Raw genomic sequence first — 22,517 nt, forward strand, 5'->3', positions numbered from 1 at the left:
TTAACAGGATCTTGTCTCAAGGATCTTGTACTGTTTATTTTACTGTTTGTGTGTTTCCCTTCTCTCAACAGAGTATTGGAAAGCCATTTCCAGTCTCAGAAAGAGAACTATGAAAGGGAGATAGATGGTCTCAATTCTAAAACTGAACATCTTAGTCAAGAAATAAACCATTTGCAGAAACTGTTCAGAGAGGAAAATGACCTCAATGACAGTATCCGGCTCCAAGTTACCCGACTAACTTCGGAAAATATGGTGAGGACTGAGTATTATTGAATTTAAAAACATATTGTGGTAGCAAGCTTCTGAATATAAACAGGGATCCTGTTTAGCAAAAGCAGCTACTGCGGAACATGATTATGAAGAATCCATCCTCAATGGAGTTACAAATTGCACATATGAAGAGAATTGTAGAGTTGGAAGGGACCCTGAGGATCATCTAGTCTGACCCCCTGCAACGCAGGAATATTCAGCTGTCCAATATGGGAATTGTCAGGGAACTGACATCGGAGGAAAGGGAAGTGGTAGGGCTCCCAGAGACTGGGAGAGAGTCAACAGCCAAAGCAGGGACCAGCAGGGGGAGCGCGGGGTCTCTGGAGGAGGATCTCAGTAATGCTGAGAGAGACGCAGCAGCCCAGGCAGGAAGCAGAAGGGGAGAGAAAGGGGTGAGAGACACTTCGAGCGAAAATAGCGGGGAGGTGTCAGAAGCAACTGCAGGGAGACCTATGCTTCGCCGGAAGCTGTCACGTCGTGAGTCCAGGAGACGCGTTTCCGTTAAGGAACTTCTTTGCTGGAAGCGCTTCCGCAGACAGCCACTGTCGGACTCTACAAGTGACTAGAGCAGACATGTCTGAGGAGCTCTGTCACACACAGAGGTTTGTGGGGTCGCACAAACTCTGAAGGGGCACTATTTTAAGCACAAGCAGCTAATCATCCCCTGACAGCAGTCCGACAGTCTCTGTACGCTGCCTGTGCAGGAGAAGGCATCATGAGCGACCCAGCAGGAGCCGGAGCCGCAGGGGGTGGAGCTGGTCCAAGCTTGGAAGACAGATACCGAGCATTGGAGGTCCAACTTGCGCTGCAGACGGCGAGGCTCGAGGAGAGGAGGGCTCAAGATGCAGACAAGAAGGGGAGAACCACTCAGTTCCCCAGAAAGGTACCAGGATTAGTGCAGAAGTTTGGGGGGGACCCCAAGGATTACCATGCCTTTAGGACTGAAATGCAATATGCCCTGAATGTGCAGTTTGATGAGTTCCCTGATGAGGAATCCCGAGTTGCTTTCGTAATTGGGCATCTTGAGAAGGGGGCGCGAGATTGGGTTCGACCCCTGATGGCAACGCACAACGATATCCTGAAGGACACTATGAAATTCTTTCGTGCAATGGATATCATGTTCTCCAGCGATATTGAGGAGGGGGTAGTGCGCAGACAGCTAATGGCTTGCAAGCAGGGAAGCAGATCTGTCCGTGAGTACTGGACTGAATTTACCATGCTGATTCACAGATTGGGGTGGGATTTATCGGCAGCACCCATTCAGATGCTATTTGAAGAAGGTCTTTCTTCAGCTGTGAAAGACGAGCTGGCCAGGAGCCCCAGGGCGGTGTCTATGGATCAGCTGACCAAATCTGCGCTGACCATTGGAGCGCGCCAGGAGGCAAGAGCCTTGGAGAGGCGGGAAGGGAGAGGGGAACGTTGGAAGGAGTTACGCATTCCAGACATTCCTGAGCCAGCTTTCCCGCCGGCAGAGCCGATGGAAATCGGAACAGCCCGCGCGCGCGCAGTTTCAAAGCCCAGTGAGGGGGCGAAGAAGGAGGGAAAGGGACCCCGGAAATGCTATCTCTGCCAACAGCCAGGCCACTTTGCCAGAGTCTGCCCCCAGAGGAAGGAATGGCAAGGGATGGTGGGAACTGTTGAGGGGGAAGAGCAGGGAGAAACGGAGCAGGTAAAAGCCAACGCCTGGTTGCCAGCAGGGCACTGCAGCCAGGCCAAAGAGCAGTGAAAGTGCCCCTTTCCCAAGTGCCAGTGCCAGAAGCTCCTCGACCTGCTCTAGTGATTGAAGTGTCGCTAGAGTTGCAAAATGGACACCCCCTAAAAATAAAGGCGCTGTTGGACTCAGGCAGCTCCTGCAATTTCATGAGCAAGGAGTTTGCGGCTGAACACCAGATACAGACTATCCCCTTAAGCAACCCCCTGCAGGTGACCACGATCGATGGCAGAGAACTGTTGGGAGGAGGCGTCAGCTTGCAGACCATCCCAATGATAATGAGGGTGGCAAGGCACACAGAACTGATAGCGTTTAATGTGGCCACCTTGGGAGGCGCTCCCATTATTTTGGGAATGAGCTGGCTAGCCCTACATGATCCGCTGGTGGGCTGGCATCAAAGAGTGGTTTCCTTCGGTTCCGCACATTGCTTAGAACACTGCAGGGGGGAAAAGGGGTCAGCAGGGGCCCAAGCCACCCTAGCAGGGACGGAAGTGATGGAGAAGGGGAAGGTGCCATCACAGTATGCTGATCTCAGCGACGTGTTCAGCGAGAAGGAAGCTGACCAACTACCCCCGCATAGGCCCTTTGATTGCCAGATCAATTTACTCCCTGGAGCACAGCTTCCTGTAGGCAGGTTGTATGCCATGTCAGACAGGGAGATGCAGGAGTTGCGAGCGTTCATTGACAAGAACCTGAAGAGAGGCTTCATCAGAGAGTCCAAGGCAGCGGGGGGTAGCCCAGTGTTTTTTGTGGATAAAAAGAACACGGACAAGCCGAGACTGGTATGTGACTTTCGGGCCCTAAATGCAGTGACAGAGCCGGTGGCTTTTCCTATGCCCAGGATTGATGATATTTTGACCAGGGTGCGAAAAGGAAAGATTTTTACAAAGCTGGACCTAAGGGGGGCGTACAACCTGATACGTATAAGGAAAGGGGATGAATGGAAGACCACCATGTTCACCCCTTTGGGGGCATTTGAATATCTCGTTATGCCTTTTGGATTACAAGCAGGCTCCGCGTGTTTTCAAGCCTTTATGAACCATGTACTGGGGCCTTTGCTCTACAAGAATTGCGTGGCCTTCTTAGATGACGTGTTGGTGTATTCGGAGAATGAGGAGCAACATGTGAGAGACGTCAGAGAAGTGTTGAGCAGGCTGCAAGCCAACAGACTGTGGGTGAAACTGGAGAAGTGTCAGTTTCATACCAAGGAGGTGGAATTCCTGGGGTACCGCTTGTCAGACAAGGGGTTGGCCATGGACCCCGGCAAGGTTCAAGCGGTGCTGGAATGGAAAACCCCCAAGACTAAGAAGGATGTGCAAAGGTTCCTAGGGTTTGGAAACTTTTATCGTAAGTTCATCCGAAACTTCGCTCACCTGACGGCGCCCATCACGGACTGTCTCAGCAGCAAAAAGAAGTTTGTTTGGACGGGGGAGGCGGAGCGAGCGTTTGAGGAACTGAAAAAGGCCTTCGCCTCTGACGAACAACTTCTACATGTGGATTTACAAAAAAAGCTGAGGGTCGAAACAGACGCTTCTGACAGAGCCATAGGGGCGGTGCTTCTTCTGCAGCCGGGGAAGGAGGGGTCCGAGTGGCGACCGTGTGCCTTCTTTTCGCGAAAGCTGAACAAATCTGAGAGAAACTACACGGTGTACGACCGGGAACTTCTTGCGATTTATGAGGCCTTCCGGAGATGGAGGCACCTACTAATTGGTGCACAACAGAAGGTGCAAGTGCGCACGGACCATAAGAATCTAGAGTATTGGAGAACTGCGCGAGTGCTCAACCAACGGCAGTTGAGATGGGCCCAGGAGTTCTCCAAATTTAACTTTGAGATTTGTTACGTACCAGGCCAGGAGAACGTTAGGGCGGACGCTCTCTCACGCAAACCTGAATATTTGGAGGGAGAGGGTGCACCCGAAGAGACCCATGTCATTCCCGAGGATCGCTGGGTGTGTGGGGCGGCATTGGTGGGGCTAAGGGAACTGATAGAGGGAACGGTGCAGGATGAATATGCCCAGGACAAACTCAGGGGTCTCAGGAGGGAGGGAGACAAACCCGGGGGTTTTGAGGAGAGAAACGGGGCGTTGTACTACAAGGGAGCGTTATACGTACCTGAAGGAGAATTGAGGGAAAAGGTACTCAAGCAACTGCACGATAGCCCCACAGCAGGGCATTTTGGGCAACACAAAACCATGTGGCTGGTTACCAGGGAATTCTGGTGGCCCAAGGTCAGGGAAGATGTGCGGGAGTATGTGAGAGGGTGTGACCGATGTCAACGAGCCAAGGGGGAGAGGCGGGCACCGGCAGGTTTATTAGAACCACTACCCACGCCGGAAAGACCATGGGAGGCAGTGGCAATAGATTTTATGACTGATCTGCCCAGGTCCAAAGGGAAGACAGCCATTATGGTTGTGGTAGACCTGTTAACCAAGATGGCCCACTTTATAGCCTGCTCACATGCGGTCACAGCAGAAGAAACCGCTAAATTGTTTGTGGAAAATGTGTTTAGATTGCATGGTGCCCCCTTGAGGGTGGTTTCGGACCGAGGGAAACAATTTACTTCCAGGTTCTGGAGGAAGCTCATGAGCTTATTGCATGTAGAGGTGAATTTTTCCACGGCCCGCCATCCAGAAACCAACGGGCAGGCGGAAAGAGCTAATGGTGTCCTCCAGCAATATTTGAGGTGTTATGTGAATGACAGAGAGAATGATTGGGTGGAGAAGCTGGCGTTGGCAGAATTTGCCTATAACAATGCGGAGAACGTGTCCACGGGAATGAGCCCTTTTTTGGCCAATCACGGGTGTCATCCCCGAGCCTTCCCAGGGGGGGAGGGGGAGAACTGGAGCGTTCCAGCCGCAGAACAGTTCGTTGAAGAAATGGAAGCGATCCATCGCCAGCTCCAACTTAATTTAAACAGGGCGAAGGAGGAATATAAGAGGCAGGCAGACAAAACCAGAAGGGAAGGAGAAAGCATTAGGGTGGGGGACCAGGTGTGGTTGTCCACCCAAGGGTTACCATTTAAAGGAGGTTGTAAGAAGTTAAGACCCAAAAGGCTGGGCCCATTTGAAGTCACGCAACAGGTCAACCCAGTGGCTTTCAGACTCCGGTTACCTAACCACATGAAGTTGCACCCAGTGTTCCACAGATCATTGCTGTCACCGTATATAGGGGACAGAGAGGGGAGGGTCAATAGGGGACCAGCTATGGAGGAAAAGGAACACAGCTACCATGTAGCGGAGATTCTCGATTCCAGGTGGAGGGGAGAGCAAGTAGAGTATTTGGTAATGTGGGAAGGGGAGCCGGAGTCGGAAAACACCTGGGTCAGGGCAGAGGATGTAGATGACGAGGTTTTGATTGAAACTTTTCATCAGAGATTCCCTCGGAAACCCCAGCCAGTGGCGAGGTTCCGGAGGGAATACTTCGCCACCACCGACGAAGAAGAAGAGTTGGAGGGATTCGCTGATTCCGAGGTGGAGGAGGATTCAGCGAGTCGGAACGAAGACCGATGGAGGGAAATGTTCGAGACGTCGGAAGATGAAGAGGATTCTTTTAGGGGTTTCAGCTCCTCACCGCCCAGAGGAGAGAGTAGGGGCGGGGGAGAGGGGGGCCCTGGAGGGGAGGTGGATGTCAGGGAACTGACATCGGAGGAAAGGGAAGTGGTAGGGCTCCCAGAGACTGGGAGAGAGTCAACAGCCAAAGCAGGGACCAGCAGGGGGAGCGCGGGGTCTCTGGAGGAGGATCTCAGTAATGCTGAGAGAGACGCAGCAGCCCAGGCAGGAAGCAGAAGGGGAGAGAAAGGGGTGAGAGACACTTCGAGCGAAAATAGCGGGGAGGTGTCAGAAGCAACTGCAGGGAGACCTATGCTTCGCCGGAAGCTGTCACGTCGTGAGTCCAGGAGACGCGTTTCCGTTAAGGAACTTCTTTGCTGGAAGCGCTTCCGCAGACAGCCACTGTCGGACTCTACAAGTGACTAGAGCAGACATGTCTGAGGAGCTCTGTCACACACAGAGGTTTGTGGGGTCGCACAAACTCTGAAGGGGCACTATTTTAAGCACAAGCAGCTAATCATCCCCTGACAGGAATCGAACCTGCAACCTTAGCATTATCAGCACCAGGCTCTAACCAGCTAAGCTATCTAGGCATTTGCAGCTTGGGACCAGAGAAGAAAATAAATATACTAAAAACTTTTCAAAAAAATTAAGCCAAACGTGACTCTATTTGATTTTAGTCTTATCGCCTTTTATCTCCTTTTGGGTCCAAGTAATTCAACAATAAGCCACTTCTGACATAAGGAGGAGGTGGTGTTGCGGGCTCACGTCCCCAACAATTGCGCGGGGCTGGCTGCAGCCCCGTGCGATCAGGGGAATCCTCGGGCCGTGTCAGCCCAGCGCCAGCCAATCAGCTGACTCTGGGGGCGTGGCCTGGGTCATTTAAGGCCGGCGCGGCCCCAGGAACTCCCCTTTTCGTCTCAGCTCCCAATTTGACAATACTGTTTATTTCAACAATACTGTTTATTTGTCCAACATGGAAGTTCCTGGACACACAATGAGCAACTAATAAGCTATAGTCCTGTCTCAGAAGTTTTGTTTGAACTGACATACATATTACAGAGGAGATAAGCAATATAAGCCATGCTATCCTATGTCTGAATGAGGGCATAGGCAGGCGCTTGTAGGTTTAGCCTCATAGGAGGCTGAAAAAAAAGAAAAGACCCACAGAGCCATTGGCCCAAGCTAGGAGGGAAAGGCTTGTTCGAGCTTCATAGCAATTGATAGCTCAGTCAGTATGAGCCTCTTAATCTCAGGGATGAACTAGATGACCCTTGTAGTCCCTTCCAACTCTTAGAATTCTGTGATTCTATGAAAAGACTGTAACAGGTATTTGAATCTAGAAGAGATCAAAATCTAGGTTTGTGCAGGCTTTGCAGTAAAAGCACCAGCTTCTAAGGACATCTGTTGATTGCTCATGAAATTTGCCAGTGACCTAAGAAGGATTCCTAGTCTTTGAAGTTGCAGTCAGCCAATTAAAACACAGGCATGTGGCGCTTCCTCCAGATAGGAGGCTGCAATTCTCCCAGTCAGATGAGTTCTGGAGTAAATGGGAAGGAATATTCCTTGCTAATGCTTATAGAATTCCACACTTCTGACATACAACATTGATGCAAGAGGTGAGTAGCTTCCCTTTAATATTTCCTCCTTTCTCTGAAGATGATCCCAGATCTTAAGCAGCAGATTGCTGAGCTTCAGAAGCAGAAAACGGATCTTGAAAACCGTCTTCAAGAAGAAGCTGCAAAGAATAAAGGTAATTTTTCAACTAGGAGTCATTCCATTTTCGATTTGATAAAGATAGCAACAGGATATTTTTTTCCTTTATGGTATATAGTGCAGCTCACTATAATTATTTATCTCTATAGTGAATTCATTAAGTACATAGATTATACATTCAGGTAGGTAGTCATGTTGGTCTGAACAGTAGAAATAGATTTTAAAAATTAAAAATTGTCCAGTAGCACATTAGAGACCAACTAAGTTTGTTCTTGGTATGAGTTTACGTAATCAGTTACGGAGGTCCGTTCCTAAGTTTATCCGGGTCACTGGTGGAAGCGTCTTTGTGCGCAGGTGCATTTGGCGGCAGTGCACTTATGCGCATGTGCAAGCGGTGGCTGCTTCTGCGTGTGCGCAAATGGCAGAAGCCGCTTGTGCGCAAATTGCGACAAACCCGGTATTTACTTCTGGGTTTGCCGCGGTCGCAGCTTGGATCGGGCCCAAGTAGAGGCAGCCATAAGTAGAGGTTCCACTGTATCAGAATTGTGTGCTGGAACATTCCAGAACTCTTAAATGCATTATTCCTTTTTTTTTTTTTTTTTTTTTGCTGCTGTTGAAATGGCCAAAGAATCATAAGACATAAGTATCCATTATGGGTTTTTTTAATTCTGTAAGTTTTTAAAGTTTAATTATTTAATTATTAATTATATTTCCTTTTTCTGAGGTGTTTTGTATTGTTTATTATAACTCTTGCAGTGCCATTCATACTATTTCATATATTTAATGGAAATTTGTGGAAATGGTTGTGGCTTCCAGCTAATTTTAAGAATGTTTTACAGTCTAGCTTTCATTTTAGCATTGCTTCACCAACTGATTTCTGACTGACATGTTCAGTTGGAATCATGTTCTCTCTGTCCCTAAACAGGGACAACTCTATTATAAAACAGGACTTTTAGATGGATTGTGTATTTTATAGTGCAACTTTGTATATGAGAACATGGATAATCTTACTGTAGTAAAGCCTATAAATCCCAGCGTAGGTTGGTTTAGTAAAATTATGTTTATTGTTATTATTGAAGAGAAAATGGAAGAAAGGGCAGACCTGCTGCGTCATAACCAGGAAAAAGAAGGAACACAAATAAGGTAATCATAAAAAGCCTCTGAAAAATGTTGGGCATAGTTTGTTTGAGTATTTAATTTCACGGAAAAGGAGGTAACGCTCCAAAATCAATATATTGGTTTTTAATAATAAACTGAAAATGCTACATTTGCGAAAAGATTGCCAGCCTTTGAAACAGCCCATATAGCTGCCCCCTTAACTGCCCTTTGATTTGCAGCAGTTAGAAAAGTGATCATGAGCATGTTTAGTTCCATGCCATGAAAACCTTCACTTGCCAATTTCTACGGAGGAGTCCCCTTTTAAAGGGAGACAGGCAGGCCAAACTGGTTTAATTTCTGACCCGTCGGCAGTTCTAGCTTCCAGGTAGGCTGAAGACAAAGTGCAGATGAGCTTCAAATGAACGGAAAGTCGGACTTGTGAGCCATTCTCAAGTTAGCACATGAGAACATCCACTTTGTGGGTTGTACCACCTGGTTGCCTGCACCCACATTCAATATAAAATGCCTCAGTTGAAAACTCATTTGGCAGAAGAGTCCGACAGTACATGCTTTCATCCTAGGTGATCCACCTGCTCAACTCATCCACCCTCACTTAGCTTAATTTGGATGACTGAGATGCAAACCTGAGAATGGAACATGGATTCATTTACTCTGCCTTCTAGTCAAAATAAAAAAATTCCTTCCAGTAGCACCTTAAAGACCAACTAAGTTAGTTCTTGGTATGAGCTTTCGTGTGTATGCACACTTCTTCAGATACACTCTGCCTTCTAGGTTATCATCCTGAGCGACGCATGACCTTCCTACAATACAGGGCTGTCTATGATCATTCAGGCTAGTAACCTCACACAACTGCTCCCTTCCTCCTCTCAGGGGACTGTGATGTGTGGCCTCTGGTCTGCCATTTACTCCTAGGTTTTCGTAGCTATTGTCTTCATGCAAACTCTGTTTCCGATTGTGCATGGTCATGAATGGAAAACTGAGGTGGAAAGCAGAGGAGGGAAGGAAAGTTTAGTCTCACGCATGTTTTTGCCCATGCATGGATCCAGGAGCAGAGCTCACAACGTGGTTGGCTTAGCCTGCTAACCTGAAACTGCCCATTCACGATAAGTGAACCAGTGTTCCATTTTATAGCAGCTCTTTGTTTTATGCACAGGGAAAGAATTAATACATTTTAATGCCTTTTTAGAGTGTTGCACATTCAAAATGAAATACGCACAAAGGAAAAAGAAAGGCTGATAGCCACATCTGACGATCTTCAGGAGATAAATGATCATATGGAGAAGCAACACGAAGGAGAGAATGAAACCAAGAACAAAATGTGGCAAGATATGGCATATCTTACTACAGAAAATACGGTGAGGAAGAAAAATGCTCCTGGTAATGGATTATTTTAAGCCTATGCATGCTTACTTTGAAGTAAGTCCCACTCAATTCAATTCAGTGGAACTTACTCTCAAGTAAGTGTGATTGGGATCATAGCCTTATTTCAACCCTTTGTGATATGTTGTACAAAAGGGGGAAACCAATTTGAGATTCTATATTAAAATGATTTTTAAAAACGGGATGAGAACATGAGTCACCTGGCTCTTTTTCATAATTTTTCACGAATGTGGCTTGTTGGGATGCCAACTATATGTGGAGCTCATTCCAAAGCTCTCTTCCTTCTGCAACTCTTATTATACAAAGACACCTTGCATAGGAAAAGAGTTGAGCCAGCCCACAGATTGGGAACTGCAGTTTAGTGTTGATTTCCCCCCTAACAAATTTAAATGTTAAAACATTTTTTAAAATAATTTTATAAGTTACGCGAGGCTAAGACATTCAGGTTCTGCAAAGGCAAGCAAGGCAACAATAGCCTGGTCATGATGGCTGCGTATATCTCTAATATTTTGGGCTTGCCGATTGGAAGGTTGGCGGTTCAAATCCCCACGACGGGGTGAGCTCCCGTTGCTCTGTCCCAGCTCCTGCCAACCTAGCAGTTCGAAAATACATCAGTGCAAGTAGATAAATAGGTACCGCTGCGGCAGGAAGATAAACAGCATTTCCGTACTCTCTGGTTTCCGTCATGGTGTCCCGTTGCACCAGAAGCAGTTTAGTCCTGCTGGCCACATGACCCAGAAAGCTGTCTGTGGACAAACACTGGCTCCCTTGGCCTGAAAGCAAGATGAGCGCTGCAACCCCATAGTCGCCTTTGACTGGACTTAACCGTCCAGGGGTCCTTTACCTTTTTTTTTTTAACCTGCTGGGGATGATGAGCTGGAGAGTGCTATTGTGCTCATGTTCTCATGGGCTTGTCATGAGCATCTGGTTAGTCACTGTGAACAAAGAATGCTAGACCAGACAGGCCTTTGATGTGATCCTGTTGGGCTTTTCTTATGTTCTTCTCGTGTTTTTAACAAACAAGGCAAGGTCCAGGTTCCATGTAAAGCAGAGATAAGGCAAATCCAGCACTGTGGAGACATCTGGGGTCAGTCCTGATGTTTCTTCTGAATAGGACTTAGGTAATTGGGAGCCAATGATTTATAGCATTGCTCAGAATCTTTTTTTTTTTTTTTGTTTCTCCAGTGTAAGTAACAATGCCATTTTCCTATCATGCGTATTATCGGCCAGTAATACACCTGAATTTTGTCCTGCATAGAATCATAGAATTGTAGATTTGGAAGGGACCCTAAGTAAAACCCCTTGCAATGCAGGAATATGCAGCTGTCCCAAATGCATTTTTAAAAACAGATCATTCTTTCTCAACTTTATTGGACACTGTAGGATCTAGAAGAGGAGATGGATAAGAAGGACAGAATAATAAAGAAACTTGAGGATCAGATCAAGACCCTTAGAAAGTCTATAGAAACAGGTGAGGGCATTAAATATATTCTTTAAAACTGTTTGAATGTGTGCTTCTTCGGAAACCACATGGAAGATGAGACCGACATCATTGTAATAATTATGAGAGTTCATAGGATCAAATTCATCGTGCAGTGCTGCCTGTTCCCTGAAATCCTGCTGCAAAAGACTGCCATAGAATACTAGAAGCATGGGGCTAAGACATTGGTGGCTAACTTTTGCGGGGGTATGTTTATCTTTGGTGAATGGGGGTGGGGACACAGCTTTTGTGGGTGTGGCCAAAAGTGGGTACCTTTCTCTCCCTCCCTCCCTCCCTCCCTCCTTACCTCTCTCTCCCTCTCCCCCCCCCCCCACATACACCCACCCTTCCAAGTCATCAAATGATTGATCTGAAAACTGATGCACTGACCCAAACCAACATGTTTATGTGCAATCCTAGTTAGTAGTGGTGGTTGATTTTTATTTTGTATTTTTTAATAACTCTGTTCCAAAGCTTAACAGGCCATGACTTCTGCAGAAAGCTTCATCATTTGTATTAAATAATTTGTCACACACAGTGATTTGTGTCATGGATCGTTCTTTCCAACCTTCTAATGCCAATGTAGTATTTTTCTGAAAGTAAATATATATTAATGTTTAACAGCCCATGAAGAACCCATGTTGTCCATGCCAAAAGAATACATTGGAATGTTGCAGTACAGAAAGGAAGACGAAGGAAAAATTGTTCAGAACCTGATTCTTGGTACTTCCATAACACTTTCAATTTCGCCTAAGTGTACTCATAAGCAGTGCCAAATAGTTGTTGCTGGAAGTTTTGGAGTTGTGGCCAGTATTCATGTTTTTTCTCCTTCTTTCCTATCTTATCTGTTTTCCTGAAAGCTCAATGATGCTTCTGTTTTAGAACGGCTGTGGGGGGAAATGTGTGTGACATATTTGTGCTTTCTGTAACTTTCCTAAACTCTTCACTCTTGAGGCTAAATACTTGGAAGACTCCAGGGTCATGAGTTTGTTTTTTTCTTCTCAGATCTACCATTACTGTAAGTCACTATCTCTGAAATACATCTTGAAGTTAAAACTGGTGTCACCTCTGCTAAAATCTTTCCCTCTCACTGTGTTTTCACTATTTCTGACTCAAATGGCCTTCACAAACCAGGCCCAAATATACCAGGTCTGTGTTTAATATATTTTTCTCTGCCTTTCTAGGGACTCTGTAACTACTGTGTCCCATCCCCAATTTCCTCCTCATCTCTCTGTTCTATTGTTTTCCCAGACATTCATAAGGTCACAGAATGTCCTCTGCATGTTTCCCTCCTATTTTTTCTTGGGAAGTTTGGGTTTCATTTATACCTGAGCAAACAACTGCAATGTTTTGCTTCTTTGCAGTTCACTTCCCATTCATTTTCAATCTGTAAATCTCCCCAGTAATCCACGTTAATATTTTGGGTTTACATGAGCTTTCGCTAACACAATTACTCACCTTGAAGAGTCTATTATTTTCACTAAAGCTTTTTTGTGATATGTTTTCAGGCAAGCTAAATACATAGCTGCTTTAAGACAACTTTGCTATGCGTTGAAGGACTTGTGAATTGCTAATATATGTGGCTACTCATTCAGCCCTAGCCAGTTTCTCTGTGGTTTTTATAGTGTGGTTATCCAAAGTAAGTTGTTATCAAGAGACATAAATTGCAAAATGAAAGCAAGTAGCTTGTGCTAATTTTCTTATTTCTCAGTCCTTTGTGCATATTTTTTAATTGTAGAGATCCAAAATAATACGATTCAGGAACAGGATAAGATTTTGGGCGGAAAAAATGCATTTGGTTACAATTTCATTTCTTTTAAAAAGAATGGCTAACCTATAGAACTTATTTAGTGCTCACTAAATAATCAACACCGTTTGATTCTTGGTTTCATGCAGAACTGAAGCCCCGTGGAGTGGTGGTAAATATGATACCAGGACTTCCAGCTCACATCCTCTTCATGTGTGTGAGATATGCAGATTATCTGAACGATGACGGCATGCTGAAATCCTTCATGAATATGTCAATCAATAGTATCAAACAAGTAATTAAGGTAGGAACATTTTGCATGCAGTCTGCTTTCTTTCTGTACAGTTGACATAGCCCAACAGAATGTTTTGCAGCTATAGGTGGACTAACGGAACGATTCCCATGCCATGACTGCTTACCAGAGAAATTGTGCTATTCAAATTGGTCATTCACTCTTCTTTCTTGCTTGCAGATCATTCCATTAAGTAGAACTCAATAAATAGCTACCTGCAAATTACATAGTGCCATATCGTGTCACAAATATAAAGTATATGATTGAAAGGAGTCATTTCATGGCTGCAAAACGTTATGTCATAGTTGTCTTTATTGCCGCCTGGTGTAGATTTTAAGCCTAGATTTACAGGACTAGTGCATTCAGAGCTTTGATTATGGTATCATGAAGGTCACATGAAACAAAAATAGCTGAGCATGTTTCATAGCTGAATCTATTCATGGTCAGCTACTTATGCAGGTTAAGTATGCATAGTCAACTGAGTTCCTGTGATTTCCTGATTTGGTTCTTTCATGCTTATTACGTCAGTTTGTGCCATAAGTCCTTTCACCTTAAGTCTTGCATCTCTCCTATAAAGTTGCACACATTGTGACTTCCCTGCTGGAATAAACTTTACTTTCATTTGCAGTCGCAGTGCCTGCTCTGGTTTTGCCAGAAGCGGCTTGGTCATGCTGGCCACATGACCTGGAAAAACTGTCTGCGGATAAACGTTGGCTCCCTCGGCCAGTAAAGCAAGATGAGCGCTGCAACCCCAGAGTCTTTCACGACTGGACTTAACTGCCAGGGGTCCTTTACCTTTTTTTAAGGCACAAGCTGTTTATATAATAATAATAATAATTTATTATTTATACCCCGCCCATCTGGCTGAGTTTCCCCAGTCACTCTGGGCGGCTACCAATCAAGTGTTAAAAACAATACAGCATTAAATATTAAAAACTTCCCTAAACAGGGCTGCCTTCAGATGTCTTTTAAAAAGACGATAGCTGCTTATTTCCTTCACATCTGAAGGGAGGGCGTTCCACAGGGTGGGCGCCACTACCGAGAAGGCCCTCTGTCTGGTTCCCTGTAACCTCACTTCTCGCAATGAGGGAACCGCCAGAAGGCCCTCGGAGCTAGTGTCCAGGCTGAACGATGGGGGTGGAGACGCTCCTTCAGGTATACAGGACCTGAATTTTATATTGAGTTTATATATTTTATATAATTTTATACTGAGTTTATATTGGCACAAGCTGTTTTACCTTTTTTTAAGGCACAAGCTGTTTAAATTGTAACTGGATTTGAGGTGTTTAATTAGCATTTAGTAGTAGACCTACTGCTGAGTATCAGTAATTGCATGTGTAAAAGTTAATTAAGTTATGCACAATTCTGAAGTTGTGTATTAGGACTGTAATCCCAGGCAAATCAATGGAAAAGGCTGATTTCCTTGTGAAGTGGCCGGCTGGGGTTGGGCTAAGCCATTAGGAGTTCAAAGGGGCTAGGTGTGAAGACTAAACTTTCAAGTAATTTTCTTGAGGCAATGAGTCATTTCATACATCAAAGGAGGGATCTTCCCCTGGGTACAAAGGACCAGAGCTTCGGGCTGCTGTGATGTAGGGTTACCAGACGCCCCTGGTTCCCGGGGACAGTCCCCGGATTTGCAAATCTGTCCCCGGACAAATTCCATCCCTGGAATGTCGCCAGATTTGCTAATCTGTCCCCGGGAAACATGGCAGCGGCAGCCTTAGCAGCCCAGAGCCTGCTGGTTAGCACAGTTGGCTTTGGCTGGCTTCAGGAGCTGCTCACTGCTGTGGCGCCCGCCATTTTCCCTGCGCCATGGCAGCGAGCAGCTCCTGAAGCCAGCCAGAGCCAACTGCACTACCAGGCTGGCCCCTCCTGGGCAACGGCCGCCTGCCCGTGACTCCCAAGCCTCCCCTGATCTGTCAAAACGAAGGGGGAAGGGGGAAGGAGATTGGGGAAGGCTCGGGAGTCATGGGTGCGCCGTGCGCCGTTGCCCAGTTTTTTAAAAAACTCTATACATTTATGTTTTGCAGGGTGCAAAAGAAGGGTTTTTCATCTTTATACAATATGCATGTGTGCTTGGGCCCAGGGTCTTTTGCCTCACCATCCCCACTACTGACTCCCTGTTGCTACTCAGCTTCAAAAAAATTCCCTGGATTCATTGAAAAAAATCTGGTAACCATAATGTAACCAGGAAGCTTTGGGGTTAGGGTAAGCTGAATGGGCCCTGCAGAGCCAGAGATAGCTTGCAGAGAATGGGATGCTGCAGAGACAGAGCAGCATATGATGCTCTTAATATGAAATAGGCTGGTGCCTTTTGGGCTGCTGCTATGAGCCCCTCCATAAGTAGACTCAGGCTGTCTATGTATGTAAAGAAACCAGATATGTAATAAAGAGACTAAGCTCCATTGTGCATAATTTTCTGACTTCTCATGCAACTGCTTGCAAAGATTGAAGTGGTGTGGGTAAATATATCTAATATAAATTAAGCAAACACAGTGTCTTAATGTTTAGGAACACGTTGAAGACTTTGAGATGTTGTCCTTCTGGCTTTCAAACACATGCCATTTTCTTAACTGTCTGAAACAGTACAGTGGAGAAGAGGTAAGAATAATTTCACGCTCCCTATAAAATAGTTGAACATCGCAATACATAATAATAATAATAATAATAATAATAATAATAATAATAATAATTTTATTTATACCCTGCCCATCTGGCTGGGCCTCCCCAGCCACTCTGGGCGGCTTCCATAAAAACCAAAAATACAGTAAAATATCACACGTTAAAAACTTCCCTGAACAGGGCTGCGTTAAGATGTCTTCTGAATGTCAGGTGGTTGTTTATCGCTTTGACATCTGCTGGAAGGGCGTTCCACAGCGTCCGGGCAGAATGATGGGGGTGGAGACGCTCCTTCAGGTATACTGGACCGTATACTGGTATACTGGACCGAGGCCGTTTAGGGCTTTAAAGGTCAGCACCAACACTTTGAATTGTGCTCAGAAACGTACTGGGAGCCAATGTAGGTCTTTCAAGACCGGTGTTATATGGTCTCGGCGGCCGCCCCCAGTCACCAGTCTAGCTGCCGCATTCTGTTCATGTTTTTTTTAAAAAAATGGCAAGTATCACCTATTGGAACCAACTTTCACCAGAAGACCTAGAAACCACATCCTTGTAGTCCATAGCCTTGTGAATCCGTACCTGAAAGGTTTGGGCCTGGCCTGAGATAGCTCTTGTGCCTGCACATTGTGAACATGCCCTTTCTCTTGTCAAGATCCACCATGGGTTGGACAACAGGTCTTGAAAGTAAGAGTTATTCTTTGCAAAACAAAACTGCTGTGTTCCATTAAAATTACTTCTAGCATTAGGTAAAAATGTTTGCATGTTTACTTATTAACAGAGTGCATGAATAGCTTTTTGCTCTTCTGAATATATGTTTGTTTTTGTACTACTCTACTTAATATGTAGAAGTATAAAACCTGTATTATACTTATGGTCTTAAATGGCATATGTTTATACATCTGATTTTCAGGAATTTATGAAGCACAATACTCCACAACAAAATAAGAACAATCTGAAGCACTTTGACCTGTTGGAATACAGGCAGGTTCTTAGTGATCTAGCCATTCGCATTTATCATCAGTTTATCATTGTAATGGAGAACAATATTCAGCCAATGATAGGTAAGAAATAAATAAATGCTGATAGCAGCACACATTCTAAGCTATTTCTAAACCTTGTGCATGGCTAAAAAGATATAGGAATGAATTATTAGTATTTTCTTGTTTCTTTGTGCATGTCTGAAAAGTCTATTTACATGTATTCGTGGCTGAAATCTTATGTACATTTCCCTGGGAGTAAGCACCACTGAACAGAGTGAGACTTCTGAATAGAGGTGCATAGGATTCATCAAGGCTAAAAACTAGCTGATTCCTCCAGTCTTATCAGTTGAACCACTGTGATATTGAATTTTCAGGCACTCTCTAGCTGGGCTGCTGGGGAAAATATTCAGCAGTCAAATGATGCAAAAACTGCAACTTGTTTTAAAGTGAAACCATGAACTCTGTTGTCCGGATTCAAGAAACCATCAAAGGCTTGGAACATACTCATGCTAATATGTGTTTAAGTGATAATCAGATTCTGTGCACGGATTTGTTTTTTCTTTCTATTTTAATTGCTTAAATACAAATAAAAGTGTGGTGCAAAGGGTCAGTGCATCCAGCTGTTATAACCAGAAGGTTGGTAGTGTGAGCCCACCCAGTGATGCCCATGGGCAGGATTCCTGAATTGCCTGGGGTTGGACTAGATGACCCTCGTGGTCTCAACTCTACAGTTCTATGATTCTATGAATATATATTACACAGATGTTTAAGAATATGGACTTTGAATACATATATATAGAGAGAGCGCAATATTTTTGTTTTGTAAAATAAAGTATATAAATAAAGTATTGCTACAAATACAGTGGTACCTCAGGTTACATACGCTTCAGGTTACATATGCTTCAAGTTACAGACTCTGCTAACCCAGAAATAGTGCTTCAGGTTAAGAACTTTGCTTCAGGATGAGAACAGAAATCGTGCTCCGGCGGAGCAGCAGCAGCAGGAGGCCCCATTAGCTAAAGTGGTGCTTCATGTTAAGAACAGTTACAGGTTAAGAACGGACCTTCAGAACAAATTAAGTACGTAACCAGAGGTACCACTGTATATGCATTTAGCAGATTAGACAGCATAAATGCAAAGAAAATTATTCCTAGACTTATTCAGTTTATTTCTCCCGCAGTAGCATATATGGGTTTATATCATCCAGTGTCATTGCAGTGTACATGAGAGTCTGGTCTCTCACACACACATATACTGTATGTATGTGTGTGTGTGTGTAATATATACACCAGTCAAAAATTACATTATCTGTTTGTATGAATGCAGGTTCAGTTGGAGAAGAGACATTCTGAATCTGATTCAAGGACTGCCTTGCTGGATTTCTCAGCATTTGTTTTTCCGCTGTAACCTCAGTGTTCACTGAATAATGGAAATCTCAAAACGTAGCCCACCCAAATGCCCTTCTTTATTGCATTACTGCAATAAGTAAGCTGGTATTTAAAACCTTTAAACAGCACGACTGCTTTCCAAAGCCAAATAGCAGCGATAAAGGAACTTGGTTTATTTTTATTTTTTATTTTCTCCTTGCTTGCTGTGTTATCTTTTCCAGTGCCTGGAATGCTGGAATATGAAAGCCTCCAGGGGATTTCTGGCTTAAAACCGACTGGATTCCGCAAGCGCTCCTCCAGCATAGACGACACGGATGCCTACACCATGACCTCCATCCTGCAACAGCTCAGCTATTTTTATACCACAATGTGTCAGAATGGCTTGGACTCAGAGCTCCTAAAGCAGGCCGTGAAGCAGCTTTTCTTTCTGATTGGAGCAGTTACCCTAAACAGTCTATTCCTTCGCAAGGATATGTGCTCTTGTCGAAAGGGGATGCAGATAAGGTGAATAATAAGAATAAGAGTAAGAGTAAGAATAGAACATGTCAGTTAAGAAAAGAAAAATCTCCAAGGTAATGTTATAGCAACCAAAATACAATTAAAAATCAAATGGCATAAAGCATATCTGCAGATCGGAAAAAGCAGCAGGAAACCTACAGGATAAACAAAATTTAGGCTGCAATCCTATAGCCACTAACTCTGGGAGTGAATTCCTTGAACTGAATGGGGCTTACTCCTGCATAGATACATGGAGCATTGCACTTTTAAAATAATAGCATTTCAGTACAGATTTAGAAGAGCTAGGGCACTCAAAAAAATAATTGTATGGTGGCTAAAAGTCAGCAGGGAGGAGACCACAGTATGTATTATATTGCCCATCACTGATTCCTTTTTTTGAATGTTATTGCATTAAAAGTCTTGCACAGTGTATAGGGCAAGAGTTCCTAAGGTTACCAGATTTTTTTTCAATGAATCTGGGGACACTTTTCAACTTCAATGGATTTTGTATGGGGACTGGTTTGTAAATCCAGGGACAGTCCCCAGGAAACGGGGACGTCTGGTAACCTTATCCTATGCTGATGTAGGAGCATAATCATAAAGAAACATTTTGAAAAGAACTTTTCAAATTTTATGAAATGGGGGGGGGAGCAATCTAAAATGGGAAAAATAATGTTGTTTTATAAATGGAATATTTTTACATTCCCACATTTCCATGGCATACAAAGTATGCCAGACATTTTACTCTGCCATAGCACATTGCTCTGGGGCAGCAGCTTGTGTTACCAGCTTCTGAACAAAAGGGAGTTTAAACCAAATTATCTTTTCCTTCCCTAGGTGTAATATCAGCTATCTCGAAGAGTGGCTTAAGCAGAAGAATCTGCAGAGCAGCTCTGCCAAGGAGACGTTGGAACCTCTTTCCCAAGCAGCTTGGCTCCTTCAGGTTAAAAAGACCACAGATGAGGATGCCAAAGAGATTTATGAACGCTGCACATCCCTCACTGCTGTGCAGGTATTATACCTAGGGTCTTCCTCCCTTGCTTGGTAGATTCCTAAAGTATCAATTTATGAAACTTCCCTGGCTGTACAGACTGTCTTATTTGGAACCTGGTAAGCATTGTGCAAGGGACATGGGTGGCGCTGCGGGTTAAACCACAGAGCCAAGGACTTGCCGATCAGAAGGTTGGCGGTTTGAATCCCCGTGACGGGATGAGCTCCCGTTGCTCGGTCCCTGCTCCTGCCAACCTAGCAGGTCGAAAGCACGTCAAAGTGCAAGTAGATAAATAGGTACCACTCCGGCGGGAAGGTAAACGGCGTTTCCGTGCGCTGCTCTGGTTCGCCAGAAGCGGCTTAGTCATGCTGGCCACATGACCCGGAAGCTGTACGCCGGCTCCCTCAGCCAATAAAGCAAGATGAGCGCCACAACCCCAGAGTCGGTCACGACTAGACCTAATGGTCAGGGGTCCCTTTACCTTTACCTTTAAGCATTGTGCAAGAGAGCACAGTTGTGGTGAGATGCCATGCACTGCTTTTGAAGTGCAAGTCATTTCATTAAAATTGCTTTTTTACCAGTTCCTTTTCTCTGACTTTCCTCCACCCTCTTTTTTTCTGGATTTTCTTTTTTCGTTATTGAAAATTTCCATCCTCTGTGTCCCTATCTTATTCCTTGGATTATAACAGGGTTTCTCTTTTTTGCTCAATTTCGAATTCACTATGTCAGCCCCTCCTGACACCTCCCTTTCCCCTTGATGTTTTTCCATTCTGCTGCCCGGGGGGGGGGGGGTAACCTCAATACATATTTCAGTTATGACTGTAGAATCATTACAGTTTTTACTTGTATTGGAAGTATTCATGAATTTCTTTAAATCGTCCCTACAGATAGTAAAAATCCTCAACTCCTACACACCCATAGATGATTTTGAGAAAAGGGTGACTCCATCATTCGTTCGTAAAGTGCAGGTATGATAATTAAATCACAATCTCATTCAGAAGACATGTGCTTTCTTTTTTAAAAAACCTGTTCCTGTTGGCAGCTTGAGCTCTTGTTACTTTAATCTTTTCTCTCTTTATTCTAATTCCAGGCTATGCTGAACAACAGAGAGAATTCTCCACTGTTGATGCTAGATACGAAATATCTCTTTCAAGTGACATTTCCTTTCACCCCTTCTCCGCATGCCCTGGAAACAATACAGATCCCCAGCAGCTTCAAGCTTGGCTTTCTCACTAGAATATAACATTTACAGTGGTGCCTTGGAAGTCGATTGGAATCCATTCCGGAAATCCGTTTGATTTCCAAAACGTTCGAAAACCAAGGCTCAGTTTCCAAGTCACATTGGACGTTCAGGTTCCAAAGAACATTCACAAACCGAAACACTCACTTCCGGGTTTGCGGCGTTTGGGAGCCAAAGCGTTCAACTCGCAAGGCGTTTGGGATCCAAGATACGATTGTAAACTAAAAAAGAATCAATCTCATGAAGGATAAATGAACATCACTCATGTATGCGCTTCCTCAATCACTGTGAAGTAGTGTTCTTAGAAGATAAATTTTTGAAAAACATTTGGAAATCGAGGTGTAAGAAATGGATTGCTGCATGTCCTATGGCCCTTCCAAATGCCTTTAATCTTATTCCCTTTTGTAGATTGGACCTCATTGTAGCTTACAGGTGCTCAGCACCGGGTTCCAGTCATGTTGAAGGCACTGGGGCCATAGTGGTTCTCTGTATTACTAAATAACTTTCTATAATGAAGGACTAACAAGACAATTCTTTGTAATATTTTACTGTGATACAGTATTTGTAACACTGTAAATTTACATGCCTGTATATGTATGTTTTATGGGAGCATTCATCTTGGTTATTTAATAAGTATGCATATAAATGATAAGATGAAATAGATGACGGTTATACCATGATTTTTATTGTGTCAGATTATTGTCACATAACTGGGGTCACACTCAAAAAACTCAGGTAAGGGAGGGAAGCTTGCTAAGATGCGTTCATTTGTTGCAAAAACAAATCCAAAATAGGCATCATGTTCCCAGATGAATGTCAGGGGTGCTTCCACACTAATAAATTTTTAGTGACACAGCTCACCAACACATTTATTCTGAAGAATCCAGATGTCATTTCTACCAAGCTGTTGCTTTCTGACTTTTCCAGTGTCAAGGTTGTCGTCGTTGTCGTTTTATAAAATAATAATAATAATAATAATAATAATAATAATAATAATAATAATTTAAGTGCTGTGTTGTGGCGATTTTTGGAGCTTCTAGCATATACTCCTTTCAGATGTGACTCTAGCAACACAATAGTCTCATGGATGGTGCTTCATCTCACATTGGTCCTTACCTGACCATCCCTTTGGCTCACCTCTTCTAAGATATGTTCCCTCTGCAGTGGACGTCCTGAAGATAAAACTGCAGTGAGATCTGCTAGAGTTTCTAGATAATTGTTTTTCTTTAGAAGATGTACAAGCCCATTTCAAATGCATTATATAGCTTGCTTACAGCCTGTCACCCCCAGATCACATGGAGTTCTCCCCCCCCCTTGCTGCTGATTCCAAAGACCTCCCCCCAGCGTACTGTCATTCAAAGCTGAAACTCTAAACCTGCTCACTAGCATCCCCCAAAGAAGAAGCCCCTCTCCCCATTGCCTGGCAGACTTGCCCTCTGATGGTTACCTTGATGGTCCGTCACCAGCCTTTGTCCTCTGCTAATGGTCCATCCAGCCGGCTCTGAGCTGGCTTGGCTTGTTAGCATAACAAAATCCAA

At 44.3% G+C, this 22,517-nt stretch overlaps 1 protein-coding gene across 4 annotated transcripts in view; it reads left to right on the top strand.

The window, feature by feature from the left end:
- Positions 1–21,640, top strand: part of MYO5C (myosin VC) — a 60,456-nt gene extending 38,816 nt beyond the window's left edge. For 3 of the 4 annotated variants that reach the window (XM_082198250.1, XM_082198249.1, XM_082198251.1), the window contains 13 exons: positions 72–252; positions 7,189–7,282; positions 8,325–8,388; positions 9,551–9,719; positions 11,128–11,215; positions 11,849–11,947; positions 13,121–13,275; positions 15,775–15,864; positions 16,793–16,943; positions 18,472–18,754; positions 19,586–19,760; positions 20,627–20,707; positions 20,830–21,640. In XM_082198250.1, the coding sequence (XP_082054376.1) occupies positions 72–252; positions 7,189–7,282; positions 8,325–8,388; positions 9,551–9,719; positions 11,128–11,215; positions 11,849–11,947; positions 13,121–13,275; positions 15,775–15,864; positions 16,793–16,943; positions 18,472–18,754; positions 19,586–19,760; positions 20,627–20,707; positions 20,830–20,982 (1,783 nt within the window). In that variant the 3' untranslated portion in view covers positions 20,983–21,640. Of the gene's footprint in view, positions 1–71; positions 253–7,188; positions 7,283–8,324; positions 8,389–9,550; positions 9,720–11,127; positions 11,216–11,848; positions 11,948–12,229; positions 12,374–13,120; positions 13,276–15,774; positions 15,865–16,792; positions 16,944–18,471; positions 18,755–19,585; positions 19,761–20,626; positions 20,708–20,829 lie in introns of those variants that run through there. The other variant, XM_082198252.1, reaches the window with a different exon arrangement.
- Positions 21,641–22,517: the final 877 nt, after the last annotated feature.

Source organism: Podarcis vaucheri (genome assembly GCF_965113315.1).
Source record: "Podarcis vaucheri genome assembly, chromosome: 14".
Lineage (NCBI taxonomy): Eukaryota > Metazoa > Chordata > Lepidosauria > Squamata > Lacertidae > Podarcis > Podarcis vaucheri.